Source organism: Excalfactoria chinensis, chromosome 20, assembly GCF_039878825.1.
Source record: "Excalfactoria chinensis isolate bCotChi1 chromosome 20, bCotChi1.hap2, whole genome shotgun sequence".
Taxonomy (NCBI): domain Eukaryota; kingdom Metazoa; phylum Chordata; class Aves; order Galliformes; family Phasianidae; genus Excalfactoria; species Excalfactoria chinensis.
Window position 1 is genome coordinate 3,250,404 of NC_092844.1, and position 16,794 is coordinate 3,267,197.

Genomic DNA, 16,794 nt, shown 5'->3' on the forward strand with positions numbered 1-16,794 from the left:
TTGAATTCTATGTCTAATTGTTTATCTTCCTGTTACAAAAGCTAAAAACCTATTAACACTGCAGAGCCTGGATTAATTGGAAGGGAGAGGAACCTGCGCAGAGTACATCAGCACAGCTGACTTGTTTATTGCACATACGAATTTCTCCATCTTTTGCTTCTGCCTTCCCAGGCCAACTGCTATTGATAAAGGAGAGAAATGCAGCACTGTACAGGTCAGAGGTTAGCACAGACCTACAGAGAAAGATGTCGATAAATACAAAAGGCTGTGCGGTTCGACTACCAAACAAAGTGCTTAAAGCATTCAGTTAGAAAAGCACACATCCTTTAGGACGGCTTCTTGGCATGAGGCATTCCTTCAGGCATTCCAAACGTGCTGTTCACCTTTTCTTAACAGGCTTAAAATCTACTTCTCCTTACACAGTGTTTTCCAGAACTTGAGGAAAAGATTTAGAGCTGGATCAGATTCCCCTCTCATTGCTCTCCAGATGGGCAGCAATTGCTGTAATTGTCAGTAAAGGTCACTGTGTCTGTGAGCACTGCTCATTGTAAAGGAAAATGAGACTCCTTGCCATTCACATGAGCCTTTAGATTGATTCTCCCAGGTCCTGCAATAAACCCGGGGGTAGCCGGACATGAGCTGGTGGCATAGCAACACTTGGAAAGGATCTGTTGTCTGCAAAAGGCTGAAGCACGAATAAAGTAAGATTTTAGATGTTGGTGCTCCTATCAGGTGAGTAATCAATGTAAGTTGTTACCTTCTCTTGCTTCTGTGGAAGTTTTTAATGCTTAACCCTTAAGTCAGTTTCAGTTCCATAAGGTCAGCTTTTCTAATTCACCAGCAGCCTAAATAGTTCTGGTGAAGGCTAAAGATTAAATGGCCCATGAAATTCAAAGAGCCCCGTCACACATAGCCGAGATCATCTTCAATAAGGCCCCAGGGTCATATGTAGGATAAATTTCTATAGCTCTTGAGAATTCTGCTATAAGAGCAGAGCGGTGTCAGGTCTGACGTTATCAGTGTTCTTACAGTATACTGGGAAAATGGGGGAAGGGGAAAGGCCAAAACTTGAAAGCTTTGATTCCAATGAATTTGTGTTAGAAGTTATTTTATAGAGGATGTGCTGATTGCCCGAGCAAGGAGGGGGATCTGTGGTGTAGGCTGATGTAAGATCAGTCCCTGGGCTTTGGTTTCGGTCTCTTGCCCCTGTGTGGCAGAGCTGGCAGCGACAGACACCAGCAGTGCTGCAGAATTGCAAAGTTGCTGCCTTAGTGAAATTTTTGCTTCAAGTTGTTGGTTTTCAGATCAACTGACAGCAATACGATCTGCACCTTGCCTGAGCATCAGCCTGTTGTACGTCACAATTCAATTGGACGTATTTGTTGTTCAGTGCTGCAGTCAGAGGTGTGTGTTGTGTGCAGGGGAAGTTCTTCCCTGTTCACAGCATAAATGCAAATTGTTTTAATATGGATTGTCAAGTCAGTGCTTTAAGTTCACCTTCCTTCTGCTGCAGGTGATTGTTAAGGATCCCGTCAGCATGCCTGGCTCCATTATTTCAGTGCACTCTTGCAGTTTGAATGGTCTCCTGTGAAACCAGCTTTTAAATCATAGAATCGTAGAATGGCCTGGGTTGAAAAGGACCACAATGCTCATCTCGTTTCAACCCCCTGCTATGTGCAGGGCTGCCAACCACCAGACCAGGCTGCCCAGAGCCAAATGCAGCATAAATACATTATGATGAGTTGAATTCTGGTAACTATGAGTCACATAGATGTAATGCTGACAAGTATTAGCTGAACATGGTTTTTTTCTTGCAGTTTATGGTGTAACAAAATCAGTTCAGTGCATGCATCCTGCAAATCTTGTATCCTATGTATCTGTAACTTGCAAGCTGTAGTGAATAAGTCACTGTTGTGGTTCTTCCAGGCCTGCTCCAGACATGCTGTATAAATATGGTGCACCCATACAGACATCTTGCAGTACAATTTTCCTTAACCTTCCTTTTGTTGCTGATGCTTTTCACACTTACAGATGTAGACGTGCTGCATGCAGCAAGGAGCGCTGTTATTCCTTACCACGGTAAGAGAGGAGCTTGGATCCATTTGCTGTCAGACTATAGCAGGTGCCATACAAAGACAGAAAAGATATCACCTACTCTGTCTTCTGAGCTCTGCTTTCATTTAGTTAGCAGCTGATTTGCCCCAAGCAGAATTCCTGCAGTATGTTATAAACAACCTGGCTGGCTTCCTTTGTAGCCTGAAGCACTTCAATTTGGGGCTTTGTTTATTTTGGAAGAAAGTTGGTTTTGTTGGCTTTTTTGTTTTGTTGGTTTTTTGAATCTTTTTTGCTTGGCTTGCTCACAAGCTGCCTCATGCATCACCATGAAACAGTTACATGCACCAAGCTTTTTGCTGTCTTGATTTATTCCAGGCTGGTTCTCCTTGCTGTTAAATGCTCACCTGTGACCTGTAAGATGCAGAAATCCAACTCTGAGCCTGTGTTTTACAGCTTCAGAACCAGCTCCAGCCTGGCTCTGAACTGATACATCTCCACTTTCATTTTTCACCTTGAATAGTTATTCTGGTGGAGTTAAAAATGCAGCTGTCCCAGCAGGGTCAGAAGAAGCCGACTCAGTCCTCAGTACTGTTAGAGATACACCAGAGTTAAAGTGCGACTCTACAGCTGTGCTCACCATTTGCTTTTGTTTGCATGTTATTGAACGTGTACATTTATCCTTTAAGACAGGAGAATGCATGAAGTTATTTGGTCATGCAGTGACATAGATGCTTGTCTGGCTACGGACTGTGCACTGTAATCCATTTTCAGCTTTATGTGTGACCTCCTAATTGAGGGCACAATGGAAATGGCATCGAACGTGATTGGAATGGACAGTGGTAGCCAAGCGTTGTCCTGCAGTCTTTTGTTGTGCACCTCGAGTAGCTGGAGAGGGCTGACATAACTGCATTTTTCCTAATCAGTGTCCATAGCTCATACTGGAAGCAGATGCCCAGTGCCTGATTACAGCTAGTCAAGTAAAACAGCTCACAAAATAATCTGTGCTCTGTTTGATGTCTTTTCTACTGGCAAGATTCTTCTAAATCTCTGATGCGTGCGAGGAGGAAGATAGAGGCAGGTCAGGAATGGATGAGTTTCTGTAGGTGGAAGCATAAGAGGAGGATTCTCTGTCACTGTTGTCTTCTCATAAGCTGCTTTGAGCCTGGAGAAAGATGGTAATTAAAGTGGACAGAATCTTAAGCTTTTGACTTGCCTCGCCAGCAGCGCCAGGTTTCCCAGTCCTCTAAAATATCTGCGCTGCATGCTGGTTCTGTAGCACATTCAGCTGCTTGTACCAGATGGGTGGATGGAGCCTTTTGTTCTGTTCTGGCTTTGACCTTGAAGTCACAATCATCTGAAGCTAAGGGGGACATTTGGACATTATCATCCTGGCTGGTACAGCTACGTGACCACTGTTAAAAGAAGGCATGACTTAACTAGCTGAGAAGTGTTTAGATGGACTGCACGCTGCTAACAAGCAGGAAGGGCTGTCTGAGGGTTTACAGGCACTGAGGTGAGCAGAGCTCACATACCTGCTCTGGTAAATAATCCAGTTAGCAGGGTAGCACTGCAGTGTGTGTGGAGGTACATAGTGCATGTCCTTCTACGTCCTTTCTTGTGTCCTTAGGGGTTGAAATAGAGAGTTTGTCAGCAAAAGCAGCTCGGCTTAAGAGAAGGAGGTCATTGATGTAGTATGGTACCATATACCTGGTAGAGCTTACAGCTTAAACTCAACACCTTGAATTCAACTTGGGCAGATGGAACGTTAAATTCAACTGTGCCTGGTTGCTGTAGAGCAAAGCCACAAAGCTATCTCAGACACAAGTACTATTAGATAGATATCAGTGAGGGATATTCAGAAATGAAATGACACGTTCTGACATTCTTGCAGGAGATGCTGTGCTGCCTTTGTGATCTGATGGATAATGTTTTCTGCCACCTGGGTAGAAAAAAAGAGATCATGTGTTTTCTTTCTTTAGTCTCCTATCTCAACAGAGTGTAGAGTTGGTTCCTGTCTGGACCTGAATTAATCTTTATGAAGATTGTTAATACCATTCTTGCTCCGAGCTACTGAAAAGAGAAGGGGAGCGGCGAGGGGGGAAAAAAGAGAGATTAAAGGGAAAAAAAGCAGTAGGTTATACATGCATTTTCCTCTGTGCTGCAGGTTAAATAATACCCTATGCATGTGAAAGAGATACTGTGATTAAGGAGCTGTCAGGCAGAACGAGAGTTGGGCAGCAAAGGGAGCAGAGACGCTTGAGGGAAAAGGGTATGAAAATGTTCTAATGCTGAGCTCCTTTGTGCATATCTAGCGTATGATGTGTGGCTTTGTGTGCCTTTCATTGAAAAAATGGCTATTCTATAGATATCTTGTTTTCCTTGTCCCCTCGTTGCTCAAGTATCTTTTCCCTCTGGGGTGTCTCACTGGTTACTGGTGACGTTACTTTAGAAAATGGCCCAAATCTGATCTGTGCTGCTCTGTCAGGGTTAGGATGCAGTCTGAGAAGTCATAAATCAGGGCTGTGGTGAGTAGAGAAGATGCTACCTCTATTGCCTTCTTTTTTTTCCTGTTTACTCAGGCAGAAAGAATAGATCCACGCATGCTGCTTCATGTGAGAACTTGTGAGAACTCTTCTGCTATTGCAGAGCCCCTGGAAGTGTAGCTGTCATCATATACCTCCTGCTGGAACTGGTGAGCAGTAGGCACTCGCTTTATAATCAGGTCAGTAAATATATTTGACCTGTCCTGAGTTGCATTTTCATGCTGCACAGACACCAGCCGTTCCCAGAGGCTGCTCCTCACACTGCAGGAAGGTGCCTGTGTAAGCTGAGCTTCAGACAGGATGATATGCCTGTCTCCTCTCATAAGCTTTCTGCTTGCATTCGGTGGGTAACATATCACAGAACTGGCAGTAAACACGGAAGAACTTGTGTTGTTCAAATGCGATGTAAAGCTCTGTATTTCTGTGGCTTCCCACAGCAGGGGGTTTACAGCCCCTCCCCTCTCCAAGCTTCCTTGGCAGAACACAATGCACTGCTCCACTTGTTCAGCTTCTGACTGGTACAAAATAGTGGCTAAACCAGAAGAGGAAAAGATAAGAAGGTTCATTGTCCATAGTGAAAACAGGGAAAGCCCTAAAATGTGGGGAAACAACAGGTGGAATGGAAATGAATGGCTGCTGAATTGAGGTCTCAGTGGTGGGATGGCCCTTCCAACTGGGTTGGAAATGGACTCTGCAGAAGTGCACATGTAGCTGTTACAGCAGAGCTCTCTAGGAATGGAGAGCATGGAGTTAACAGTCTGACAGACACATTAAAGCAGAGCATGTTGGGATGGGGTAATTATTGTAAATCACTCGGATTCACTTACGTATATTAGGTTGGATGGGGGCGGGGGGACATCCTTACCTTAGTGCTGAGTACAGACCGCAGTGATGTTGGCTCTGGTGGCTCTTAGCTCTGTCTGTTTGTTTTGTGCTTTGCTAAAACAATACAGCTCCTTGCTGGCTCCCTTTTAAGGTGAGGCAGTGCCTTGGTGATTCATATCCAGCCTGCAGAAAAGCCACTGAATGGAATTGTGTGAAGTTTTCCTGCTGGTGGTGGGCTGAGTCAGTGATAGATACAAACCTGTGTTTATCTTCAGTTGTTCCCAGAACAGTATTCCACTGCTTTAAAAAGCCTTCCCACCCCAGGACAGTTTGCCACTTAGAGAGACAGGGTCAGGGCTTAACCTCCTTTCTGTTGCAGTGCACAGTGCGCATTAAAACCAGCAGACAGACGTGTCCTTGCAGGGAGACTGTCTGCCTGGGAGCTCCCCACGGGGAGGCAATCAGCCCCTGCCATTGGCAAAGAGCTCTCACCCACTCAGCAGCATTAATCAGGGTTGACTGTTCCTCTTAATCCTCTGATCCCTTCCATAAGGACGAGAACACAAGCGTGGCGTTTGCGTGTTATGCTCTTCTTCGCTGACAGTGGGCCTGGCTCCGTGGTTAATGATTAGAGGGGTGGGTGATCGAAACATGATTAGCAAATCTGCAATTAGAGCGAAGGCCAGGAGGGCAGGGGCTTACTGAGAGGAAGGGTCACAACTGGTACGTGTCAGAATGGAAGTAAATATGTGAAGGGACAAGGGATTTAGCTGCACTCTTGTCTGATGAGACTGTAAATAGCCAACGTGCTGCTGGGAAGATGCTCTGAGCACTGGAATCTTAGAAGAAAATAACAAGCATGAGGAGGCTTTCCTCCTGGACCAGGTCGTTTGAAAAGCACTTTTTAAAGCAATGAAAGCAATGGAGGTTGTTCAGAGCTCAGAAATTGGGATATCAGTTCTTAATTTCAGCCCAGATGCTTTTTGTGACTGATGCACAGGAACTTAATTAGTCATTGCCTTCAGCAGCAAGACAGCAAAGGTGCTCATAGTGCCCTTGGTGAGCCTTTAATATATCAGTGTGTGAAATGCTTTGGGACTTTGGAAGAAGTCTAGCAAACCCATAGACTGGTCTTGCCAGATAAGATGAATTTGAACAGGGAGTTCGTGTCACGAGCAGCAGTTTGCTTGAAACCAACTGCAAGACAAATAACGGCGTGTTTGGGCTGGGTTTTTTTGGTTTATAAAAAGCAAATGTGATGTGGAAAATATGGCAACTAGAACTGTTTCAGAAGACCTCATCATATTGCAGAGTATTGCATAATATTCTTGATTCTGAATACTGGTTTTAGCACAGTGTATTTGAAACATCAATTCTTGTGCATCTCAAGATTGGTTTTGAAATGGGACCGGTGGTTTGAGATATATATGGTCATAGAATGGTAGGGAGTTGATAAATGCTGCCTTAATGAAAATAACATGCAGAATTTCTAGAGGCTTTTGTGCTAGGATCTTAAAGTACTTTACAAACATTAGTTAATGAAGTCTTGCTACATCCTTGTGGAATAGGCAACTGGCATTAAATTGAGAGGATAAATGAGGCATAGGGAGATTAAAGGACTTGTCTGCGGGTAGAATCAGTCAGCAGTACTGTAAGGAACAGCACAGCAGCCCTGTCCCCCTTCTCAAACCTTCCTTTTGTGCATATGTAGAGCAAGAGCTGTCTGAATGGGGTCGGTACACTTGGGTACTGAGATCAGCTTGGGGTGGTTGTGGTGGTGCTGGGTTCTTTTTTGGTCTGTGTAGGAAATATCGATGACAACAGTCTTTCAGAGAGCCCTTGTAGATAAATTTGGTCTACCAGTCAACCTTCAAAATAAAAGATATTCCAGATGGTGTTTTCAGGAAAGGCAGAGCAAGCTTTTTCAACACCGATGCTTGCCGACTGAGGTTTTATTTCTCCCCCAAGGGACTCAAAGGCAATGCAATGCATTTGGGGGGGGGGGGAAGAAAGAAGATAAAAACAGTAGTGGAAGCAGGCACGGTTTGAGGCATTTTGCCATTATAAACAATCCTCAGATTTCCTTTTTGGTGAGACTTGCCCCAGATAGCAGTAAATAGTGAATGTCCGCTGCTGTCTCTGGGAATGAATGAGTGACATTCATTCTGCTGGGTGACACCTCCGCTTCCTGCACTGGAGATCTGGACCTGGGGAGGAGGGAGGGTGCCAGGCAATATGCTATTAATCTTCTGCCTGTTGCAGGAATACAAAACATTTTGATCCTCCTTTTCCCCCTTCTCGTACAGAAAGGAATTAGTCTTAAGGGAAAGAAGTATCTTGTAGGTGTTTGTGGAGTACACCTATAACTATTTAATTTAGCCAGAGAAAGCTACTTACTCTGTTGTCTTATGGTGGTAAGCAAGCATTTTTTGTTCCTTAATGTTTCCTAGGAACATCCTCCCTGCTGAGTGTTCATTTGTAAATTGTGAACCATCTTGGCTGACTCTTTGTTGCAACTCCTTTTCTTTTTCTCTAAAATGTCATTGATTTTAATGGCTGTCAGTGGGAGAAGAGAGACACTGCTAACAGTAGGCTGTGATAACACTGCACTTAGAGCAGTGTGTGAAAGTGCTGGTCCCATCCATACAGCCCTGCTGCTGCTGCAGCCAGTGATTACAGTGCTGCTTGTATCACTGGAGGCTTGTAATTTGGTTTCCCTTTTGAAGCTTCTGAGACTGCAGCCCAACAGGAGAGCATCTGCTTTTCTTCCTGCTGAAGAGCACTGCTGAACCCTCTCTGTAAAGCTCACTTAAAAACCGATTGCTAGATTTCACTAATATGTAATAATTTGGCTCCTTTTACCTCCATAAAATTACTTATCTAAATAAAATGCAGGAATATTGTCTAACCGAAGGGGAAAATAAAGAGTATAAATGTGTTAATTACCAAAATACCAGACATGTAATTAATATGCCAGAGGAACAAAGAGCAAATGTACTAATAGCACATAATTGGACTTCAACTACACCCTTGGTAGAAGTCTCTGCAATGGAACTCTTGTGTTTGTGCTCCTTTTCGAATTAGCAGTGAGGAATAAATTAACATCCATTTTCTTGCTCTCACAAAGGCAGAATCATATTGTGGGGAGCAGTAATGAATTCAGAGAATGCCTTTACATTCCCGTACAGCTCTCAGGGACGGGAGTGCTAATGCTCAGAGCTCTTCTCTTCCTCACAGCAAAGCAAGCAGAGAGAAGAGGAAAACGTCATTGTGTGACCAGATGTCCAGTGAGTACCACCATCCTAAACAATATACAATTAAAACTGCACGCTGAGCATTAGAACCATTGTCACCCTATCTGGTGCAAGCATTGGGAGTGTTCCCACAAATGTAGGCTTGTCTCTCCATTATTTTATATGCTGTGTGTGACTCCGTTATGTTTTCAGATAAATACGTAAGGAAAGGATCAGTCCTTGACCCAGGGGGACAATGTAGGACACAACTTGAAAGGCGACCCAAGGCTGCTCTTTTTGTTTGCTTTTAACACGATGTAAGTCACTTCTTCAGTTCCATGCATAAATGAAGAAGTTAAAACACTTGCTAACATGGGCAAGGCTTGCTGTGCTGCTCTTCAGAACAGGTTTGTGTGGTAAAACAGCGTAGAACCACAGGAGTCCTTGCTTTTCCATGGACATGCATTCTGGAATGGCTTGTCTGGATACCTGACTTGAATTCTTCTTTTATTGTGTTAGTAGGTGGTTAGTACCATCGCTTTGCTGCTGCCTGTTTCTCTTGCTGTACTCCCTCTTTGTCTTCAGCAGTATCTTACTGAGCTTGATAAATAATTGATTGAATGCTGTTTGGAGGCCACAGCACCCCTTGGAATAAGGAAATCAATCTCATAAGAAACCAGCCCCATTTCATTCAGACTCCACTCTGATTCATCACCTCCGACTTACGACAGCTATTGTGGTACCAGATGGAAAGAAAGGCCTGTTTTTATTACTCCTCAGTTTTCCTGAGGTCCCTAAGTCAAGTCTGGATTTTTTTGTCTGAAGTCTTGGCAGTTGGTCTGTCTGCACGTGGTTGGAGGTGTTTCAGGGTATCACAGTCTTTCTGCTTTCCTATAAATGCAAATGAAAAGCCCAGAAATGGTGTAACTCTGTTGTAACGCACCTGTCATCACAGTGTGTGGACACCTGCCTTTCTGCTCCTCAGAAGCCTTGTGAGAGTGCATTAATTAACGCTTGTAAAACGCATGGAGATCCTAGGATGGTAGGCGCTAATGAGTTGTAATATGATAATCGTGTTGCAGAATATGCAGCCTATCTCTTAGTGCAGGAAGACTTGCATCTCTCCTTCATTGCTCTCATGCTTCCAGATGGATATTTTGCAAGAGAAGGTAATTCTAAACAGGGAAGAAGTGATAAACAAGATGGAAGGGTTACTAATGCTGGTGCTTTTGTTGAGGAAACAGTCGTTCCTATGTGCTTCTTCGCCTATTCCATTCTCTTTTTGTCTCTCTGCTAAGCCCATACTTCAGCGGCTCGTTGAGAATTCTCTGAATGTTCAGAAATGTCAGGGGAGAAGATTTGCTGCTTCAGATTGCCAGGGCCTTCATTTGCATCGCCTAAATCAATTCTCACACATGATCAAAGCACTTCTAGAAACATTCGAGTGCGGGGAGAACCAGTCCCTTAATTCTTCCCCCTCTAATATATACACTCAGCTTCCAAAGTGTTAAAAAGGACAAAATTATCATCCACCACATTAAAAAATGCTTTAATTTAATGCCTCTTTATGTTACCTCTGTATATATTAGGGATAGCAAGGCTAGAAAAGATGTAGCAGGTGGGAGTGGAGGGACCTGGAGTGGAGCTGGAATATGGATTCTCAGAAACTGTTCTGTTGTTGTCTTTGTGTAATATTTTGCTTGGCTGTGCATGCAACTCTATCATGAGCTTAATTACTTTACAGCATAGTCTCTATGGCAATTGGTCTCCTTTCAGCACTGGTTTCAGGGCAGCTGTGATAAAGCAAATGCTCCGTAGATGAGATGCAGCTGGGTTCTGGGTTTGACTTCTCTTTAAAAGCAATCATATTTGGGAAGTGAGCTAATATGCATACATTAATTGAAGGACTGAGGCAAAAAAATCAAATCAGGGCCAGTTCTACTCTCTTTAAATAAAGACCAGACCATTTTCTCAACCCGCTTCCAGACTATTTGAAGCCTGAACCCTTTCCCCTCATCTCCCCTTTGGAACAAGGGTCCAGAATTACAATCTAGATACAGTGTACGTTCTGAGTGCATTCCAAATCAATTATGAGCCTGAGATGTGACAATCAGAAACAGATTTGCTGGTTACTTCATTCGACGTGTCTCACATCCTTCTCTATGCATAATATGCACCGTCCTCCTTTGAGCAGCAAGCAGGCATTCATCTTTACCTATCACCTTATCTTTTCATTTCTGGCTGCTCAGCTCCATTCTGAAAAGTGCAATAAATATGTGTCCCCCTGGGTCCTTGCAAGCTGGGCATTAGTCACACTGTGCATTTCAAGGGCATCAGTCCGATAGTTTTTCAGCTGTAACAGGAAACATGTTCTGCCAGGAGCCGTTTGTTCCAGATTTGTTGCTTACTAATAAAATCAGAATCAATGTGGGGATTTTTTGAGCTCGAGAAGCAGGTCGGGGAGTGGGAGGGAGATGGGTGGTAAAACAGAGGGAGATAGGTGGTAAAAAGGAAGGTGCTGAAGTTGGTTCTGTGAGCTTCTCTGAAATAATGGCATGTGGCATTTCAGAGCAAGTGAGAATCTCTGGCAGCTTGTGAAAGGCAGTTACCTCTGGCAGGCTGTATAGCAAACAGCACTGGTGCATAGCTTCACGATGGGCAATTTCAATCCGGTTCTGTAATACGAAAGGCACTGAGAGGATGCTTTATTTGCTGCGCTTCTGGATTAAGTGCCAGTGGAACATCCGTGGTGACACAGATCACTTCTAATTTCTCTGCTGCAGACGGAGTGCTCCCGTATCACCAGTTCCCCAACCACTGACGTGCCAGTTCAAACCAGTTAGTCATCAACCCAAGCAAAATCATCTAGCTGAGCTTAAAATAAGGCCTGTTGGCTTTCCTGAATCAGTGCCTTAGTCACAGCTGCTTCGGAGGAGTTTTGCTCAGAGGAAGATGCAATCAATGCCTTCTCCTGCCTTGGAATTTTCCCAGTTTCGTCATGACTGATTCAGCTGATGAATTTCTCTGAGCTGACAACTGTCACCGTGCAATAAATGAAGCTTACCTGGACGCAGCGTTTCTTCTCTTAACAGTGTTTGTTTTCTTTGGAATCGTTTAGGTGAGTCAGGATGGTTTACACCAAAGTCCCCATCTCACCATGGCCAGAGATCCAAGTGGGTTTTCAGAAGGGTAACCGCGTGCTGCTGAGGGATGGAGGAGGTGGGGATGTGCTGGGGTTGTGCTGGATGCTCTTGGTCATCATTTCCAACCTTTACAATTCTAAAGGTGGAGCGTTCTCCCCTGTGTTAATCTGTTATACAGGGTGGACTATGGGGGCAAATTCTGCTCTTTCTCTGCCAAGATGAATGAAAAAACTTATTATTTTGCAGAAATCGTGTTAGATTATGGGTTTGTATATACCTGCATGCCAGCTGGCCACTCCAAGCCCTCTTCAGATAGCTTTTTATTGGTATTCAGACTCCATTATATTCCTAATTCAAAGTGAATACCTATGTGAAGGGTAGTTTAGACCTGGCAATCACCCGAACCTCTCGCCTTGCAGATCCATACCCACGGGGTGGTTTTCCATGCATGAAGTCAGTGAAGAGAGTCGTGCTGAGCCGGACAGCCCTTCGTACAAAAGGAAAATAGATGATGTAGCACGCTGTCAGCTGAAGCTGCGTTGGCAGAATGCAAGGACTCAGCTATCTGGCAACAGATGGGCTACAAGCTTCTTCTGACACGATCTGCCATCCAGCATATGTTAGGCTGAGAAACCAAGGGGGTTTAAGGCTCGAGGCTTTACCTTCAAAAAAAGAAAATGTCTTTGCTGCTGCTGAGCAGGTGGCCTGCAGCATGCAGTCAATGGGGGGAATGTGACTGCTTGGTTGCTTGGTGAGCGGATGGTTTTGTAGCACAGGACAGGAACTGGAGCACCATTCACTGCAGTGGACCGTGATGTATTTCTCTTGAAATTCCTCTTCTCTGTGCATCATCATAGTGGCAAATGTAGGTAAGGGTGGCTGGTTTTAAGGATGGAAAACCCTTGGTGCAGCCTCGGGGATATCCAAAGGCATCGTTTTGCCACTTTGACCTCCTCCTGCAAACGGTGTCTTGAGATTGAACTCACAGTGCTTTGGAATACACACCTCACCTCTGGGATCTTGAATGTTCTGGATTTTATTGTTATTTCCCTATGGGAGTGGAACGGCTAATAGGTATGAAACACGAGCAGTCGTATCTAAGTACGACTTGGTTGCATTTACACTGTCAAAACTCTGACTATGGCGTTTCTTCTTCTCTTTAAGCACCTTCTCATTGCAACTCTTGACCGGACCGCCAAGAGCTTTTCTATTACAGCGCAAGGTTCCGTGTGATTTATTCCTATTCAGTGCTATTTGCTTGTAGTACTTGCAGCTTTTCCCAGACAGAACTCGCAGCTCTGTGCCTTGCTCCAGCTGTGCCATGGAGGGTTGGCACGGGGGTATCTGTGCACGGGGGTATCTGTGCACGGTGGTAGCTGTGCACGGGGGTAGCTGTGCATCCCTGCAGCGGCTCCATCGCCCAGCGGGGCTCCTCCCGCCCCTCCCCCGGCCGCACATGGGCTCTCCCGCGCCCCCCGCCCGCGCCGTTGGTTCGCTCCCTCCTCTTGGTAACGGAGCGCGGTGCGGGGGGGGCGGCCGCCATTTTAGGTGCCGCTCGCGGGGCGCCGCGCAGCAGCGAGGCGGGGGAGGGCGGGCGGGAGGGAGGGGAGGAGAGAAAAGCCGAGCGGAGCGGGGCAGCGCAGCGCTTCTCCTCCCTCCCCTTCCTCCTCCTCCTCCTCGGGGCCGAGCAGAGCCCTCCGCCCGGCGCACGCAGAGCGGAGCCCGGACCAGCGGGGGCGCCACAGCCTCCCCGCAGCCGGGGCTGCGCGCTGCCCCTCACCGCTCCGCGCTGCCATGCCGCCCCCCGCCCGCTGCCTCCTGCTGCTGCTGCTGCTGCCCGCGCTGCTCTGCGGAGGAGCCGCGGCCGCTCGAGGTAAACAGCCCCGCGGGCGGGCGGGGGAGGCTGCGCTGCACCGCGGGGAAAGGGGAGGGCGAAGGGTGCGTGTGTCCCCCCCCAACCTCGGCGGGCTGCGGGGCTGAGGGAGGCGGGGGGAGCGCGGCGTCCTCCGTGTCCTTCGTGTGCGATGGGCCGTGGGGGGGTGGGGGCGGCTGCACCTGCGGCGCTGCGCCGTGACGGAGGGGCGGCGGCGCTCACCTGCGCACACAGCCCGGAGGGCGTTCGGTGCGGGCCGGGCCGTTACGTAACGCCGCCTCAGCGGCCCCCGCGCTGAGCTCCGCACTTGTTGCGGGGAAGGTGAAGGACGTGCCCGCCCCGTGCCCGCCCCGTGCCCTGCTGCGAGCTTTTGGAAGCCGGCCGTGTAAAGCCGTGCCGGGGTTCTCGCTCCTCGGCGGCCGAGCGGATGGGAAATAACAGCTCCGCCAGCCCCCGGGGAGCCCAACCTTGAGGCTTACGTAAAGAACGCCGTGCGGCGGTGGGCGATAGCGGCCGGTTGGTGGTGGTGGCCTTGTGGCCATCGATTGGCGTGGCGGAGCGGAGGCGCAGATACGCATTGCAGGGCTGAGCGCGGCTCACGCACCTGAAGGTTATCCCGGGACCTGTGTCGGAGCTGAGAGCCGGCATTTGGTTTGAATGCAGATTAGGACCGTGGCTTTAAAATGGCTTGCGAGTGGATGGAGGGGAAGTTCTTGATCTTAAAGGCAACTCGCTAGGGATGCATCTTGCTGCAGTTTCCCCACGGAGGACCAAGAAGCTGTTCCTGTAATGAAGGAGGCTGCCAGCTGTGTAAATGTGGTCGTAATTAACCTGCACAGCATCTCTTTAAATACAGCCTATTTATTCGTTACTCTTCTTGGAGACAGATTTATTTTCTACCACCCCAATGTGGGAACATGGCATTGCATGAATGGGCTCCAAAACTGCCCCAAAGAAACCTCAGTGTACCTAAAGGTGAAGGATGAGTTGAGGGGAGCAGCTCTGTGCGTCAGCCCTTCTGCAGCTCACCCCAGGCTGTGCCTTCCATCTGATGCCCAGGGCTGCTCTGCATCTCTTGTGTTGCTAAACTTCATCACACACAGTTAAACTTCATCACACAAACCTGAGTTACCCAACGAGCCCAGGTTTAGCCCAATGCGCACTGTTGCCTTCGTTCTGTGATGTTTTGATAGGCCTGTAAAGAATGTTACAAGAAGCTCTATCTAATGGCAAGGGAACTCTGGAGAATAACAACATGAGGGAGAGCTGCTGGGGCTTCTCGCTTTCATTTCCATGTTGTTAGGAGAAATATTTGTTTGGAAACATTTATAGCAAGCTTCCAGTTTTGTGCTGTATTGTTGGTTGCATTTCCTTCGAGCAGAGCTCCCTCTATTTATAATTTGTGGTTTTAAAAGTCCTCGGAAATGAGAGAAGTCAGATTTATTTTACATGGTAGAAAGTGAGTTGTGCTTGTCCTGGTAGTGAGCAGAAATGGAGTAGAAATGCTGGATTGGAGAGGTGAGTTTAATTCTCAGGTCCTGTATAGCCCTGTGAGTGGGGCAGAGTGGTGAAAGCCATTTCCTTTTGTGATAAAGGGACAGAAAGAGCTCTTGGTGGATTGTGATCTTGCACTTAAGTTGGGTTAATTCAAGTGGTGTGAAACGTTGTATCAATTTTGAAGAGTATTTCTGTCCAGCTGATGCAGAATGCTTAATGCAGCTGAATTCATCTTGGCATCGGTCTGGTAGGCGCTAATATTGGGTTGCAATGGGAAGCAGTAGTTAGCAGGACATTGAGGTAATTTGTATCAAAACGGAGTAATTTATCAGCAGAACTGAATAAGAACTGGTATGGAATGGCTCTGCAGAGAAGGCAGTGCCTCTGATGTCTGTCTGCTTCTTCCATCAGTTCAAGTGTTATTCCTCTGTGCTGCTTGGACGCCATCTGAGTTACCCTCATTTAGGCACAGTGTTTCTTAATCAAGGTAACAGTATCTCAAGGAAGCTTTGCTGTTTTGTGATTTATTTATTTTATTTTTTCAGGAAGTTACTCGGTGCTATGAAAGTCTTCAATCCAAACCACAAACCACACTGCTGCTACCGCTGCTTTACTGCAGATGTTTCTTTGGCACAGTAACAGCCTGTGTAATGTGGGGCTGGTGGGGAGATTTCCTTCTCCCTTTTAGAGGGAGGGGAAGGTAAGAATACACAAAAGCATAACGAGAAGACAGTCTGGGAGGATATTGGATTGAGTTTCCCCCCCCCCCTAAGCTTTTATCAAGGCAAAAAAACACTGAGAAAGGCAGAAGTAACCAATGCTAAACCTTCATGTGATGCACGGTTCTTAGAAAGGCATGGCAGAGAATCATCTGTTCAAACCAAGCAATGAGCAGAAGAATATATCTGTTTTTTCCACTCGTTATATATAAAACATAACTCTGCTACAGAAATTGAAATGGAGGAGATGTGGTGTTCTGAGCTAGCATAATGCACTGCGTGTTTGGAATGCCAGAGTGCCAGTTGTCTTCTCCCAGATCATTGAGCTGCAAGCTGTGCTGTCTGCCAAGTTATCAGGGAAATTTATCAATAGGAACATGGCTGGACTATTAGTTATGGCTTTGGCTTGATATCTCCATGTTTTTGTAGGCTTTTCACCATTTTCAGATCATTGGAAAGATCCATCTCTCTATCAATTTAAAGGACAGAAGCTAGGCTCCGGGACTTCTGTTTCTAATGGAAGTTAGAAGGCCTGAAGTTAAACCCAGTCCAGGCCTCAGGACAGCATAATATGATGACCTCATCCCAGATAGTTAGAATTCTGGTATTTGGGGTAAGACAGCACTTTGTACTGCGAAGATGTAAATATCTGATAGCTTGGTGGCTCGTAGCTATGAAACTGTTTTGCAGAGTAGGAAAAAAGAAAACTTAAGCAGTCATTGACTTTTTCCTGAACAAAAGCACTTACATAATTTTCTGACCCTTCTCTCTCATTCTGTTAAGTTGTATCCAAATGAGTGCATATGAAATACTGTTTGTGATATTAAGGAGCATCCATCTTGTCACATTATCATTATCGTCAAAGACAGAAGTGATATCTTGAAACATGAGAGAGTTCAGTGAGTG

The 16,794-nt window shown here is 46.2% G+C and overlaps 1 protein-coding gene across 4 annotated transcripts in view; it reads left to right on the forward strand.

The window, feature by feature from the left end:
• Positions 1-13,449: 13,449 nt before the first annotated feature.
• CLSTN1 (calsyntenin 1) overlaps positions 13,450-16,794 on the forward strand; it is a 31,773-nt gene continuing 28,428 nt past the window's right edge. For all 4 annotated transcript variants that reach the window (XM_072354564.1, XM_072354567.1, XM_072354565.1 and 1 more), the window contains exon 1: positions 13,450-13,672. In XM_072354564.1, coding sequence (XP_072210665.1) covers positions 13,594-13,672 — 79 coding nt within the window. In that variant the 5' untranslated portion in view covers positions 13,450-13,593. The remainder of the gene's footprint in view (positions 13,673-16,794) is intronic.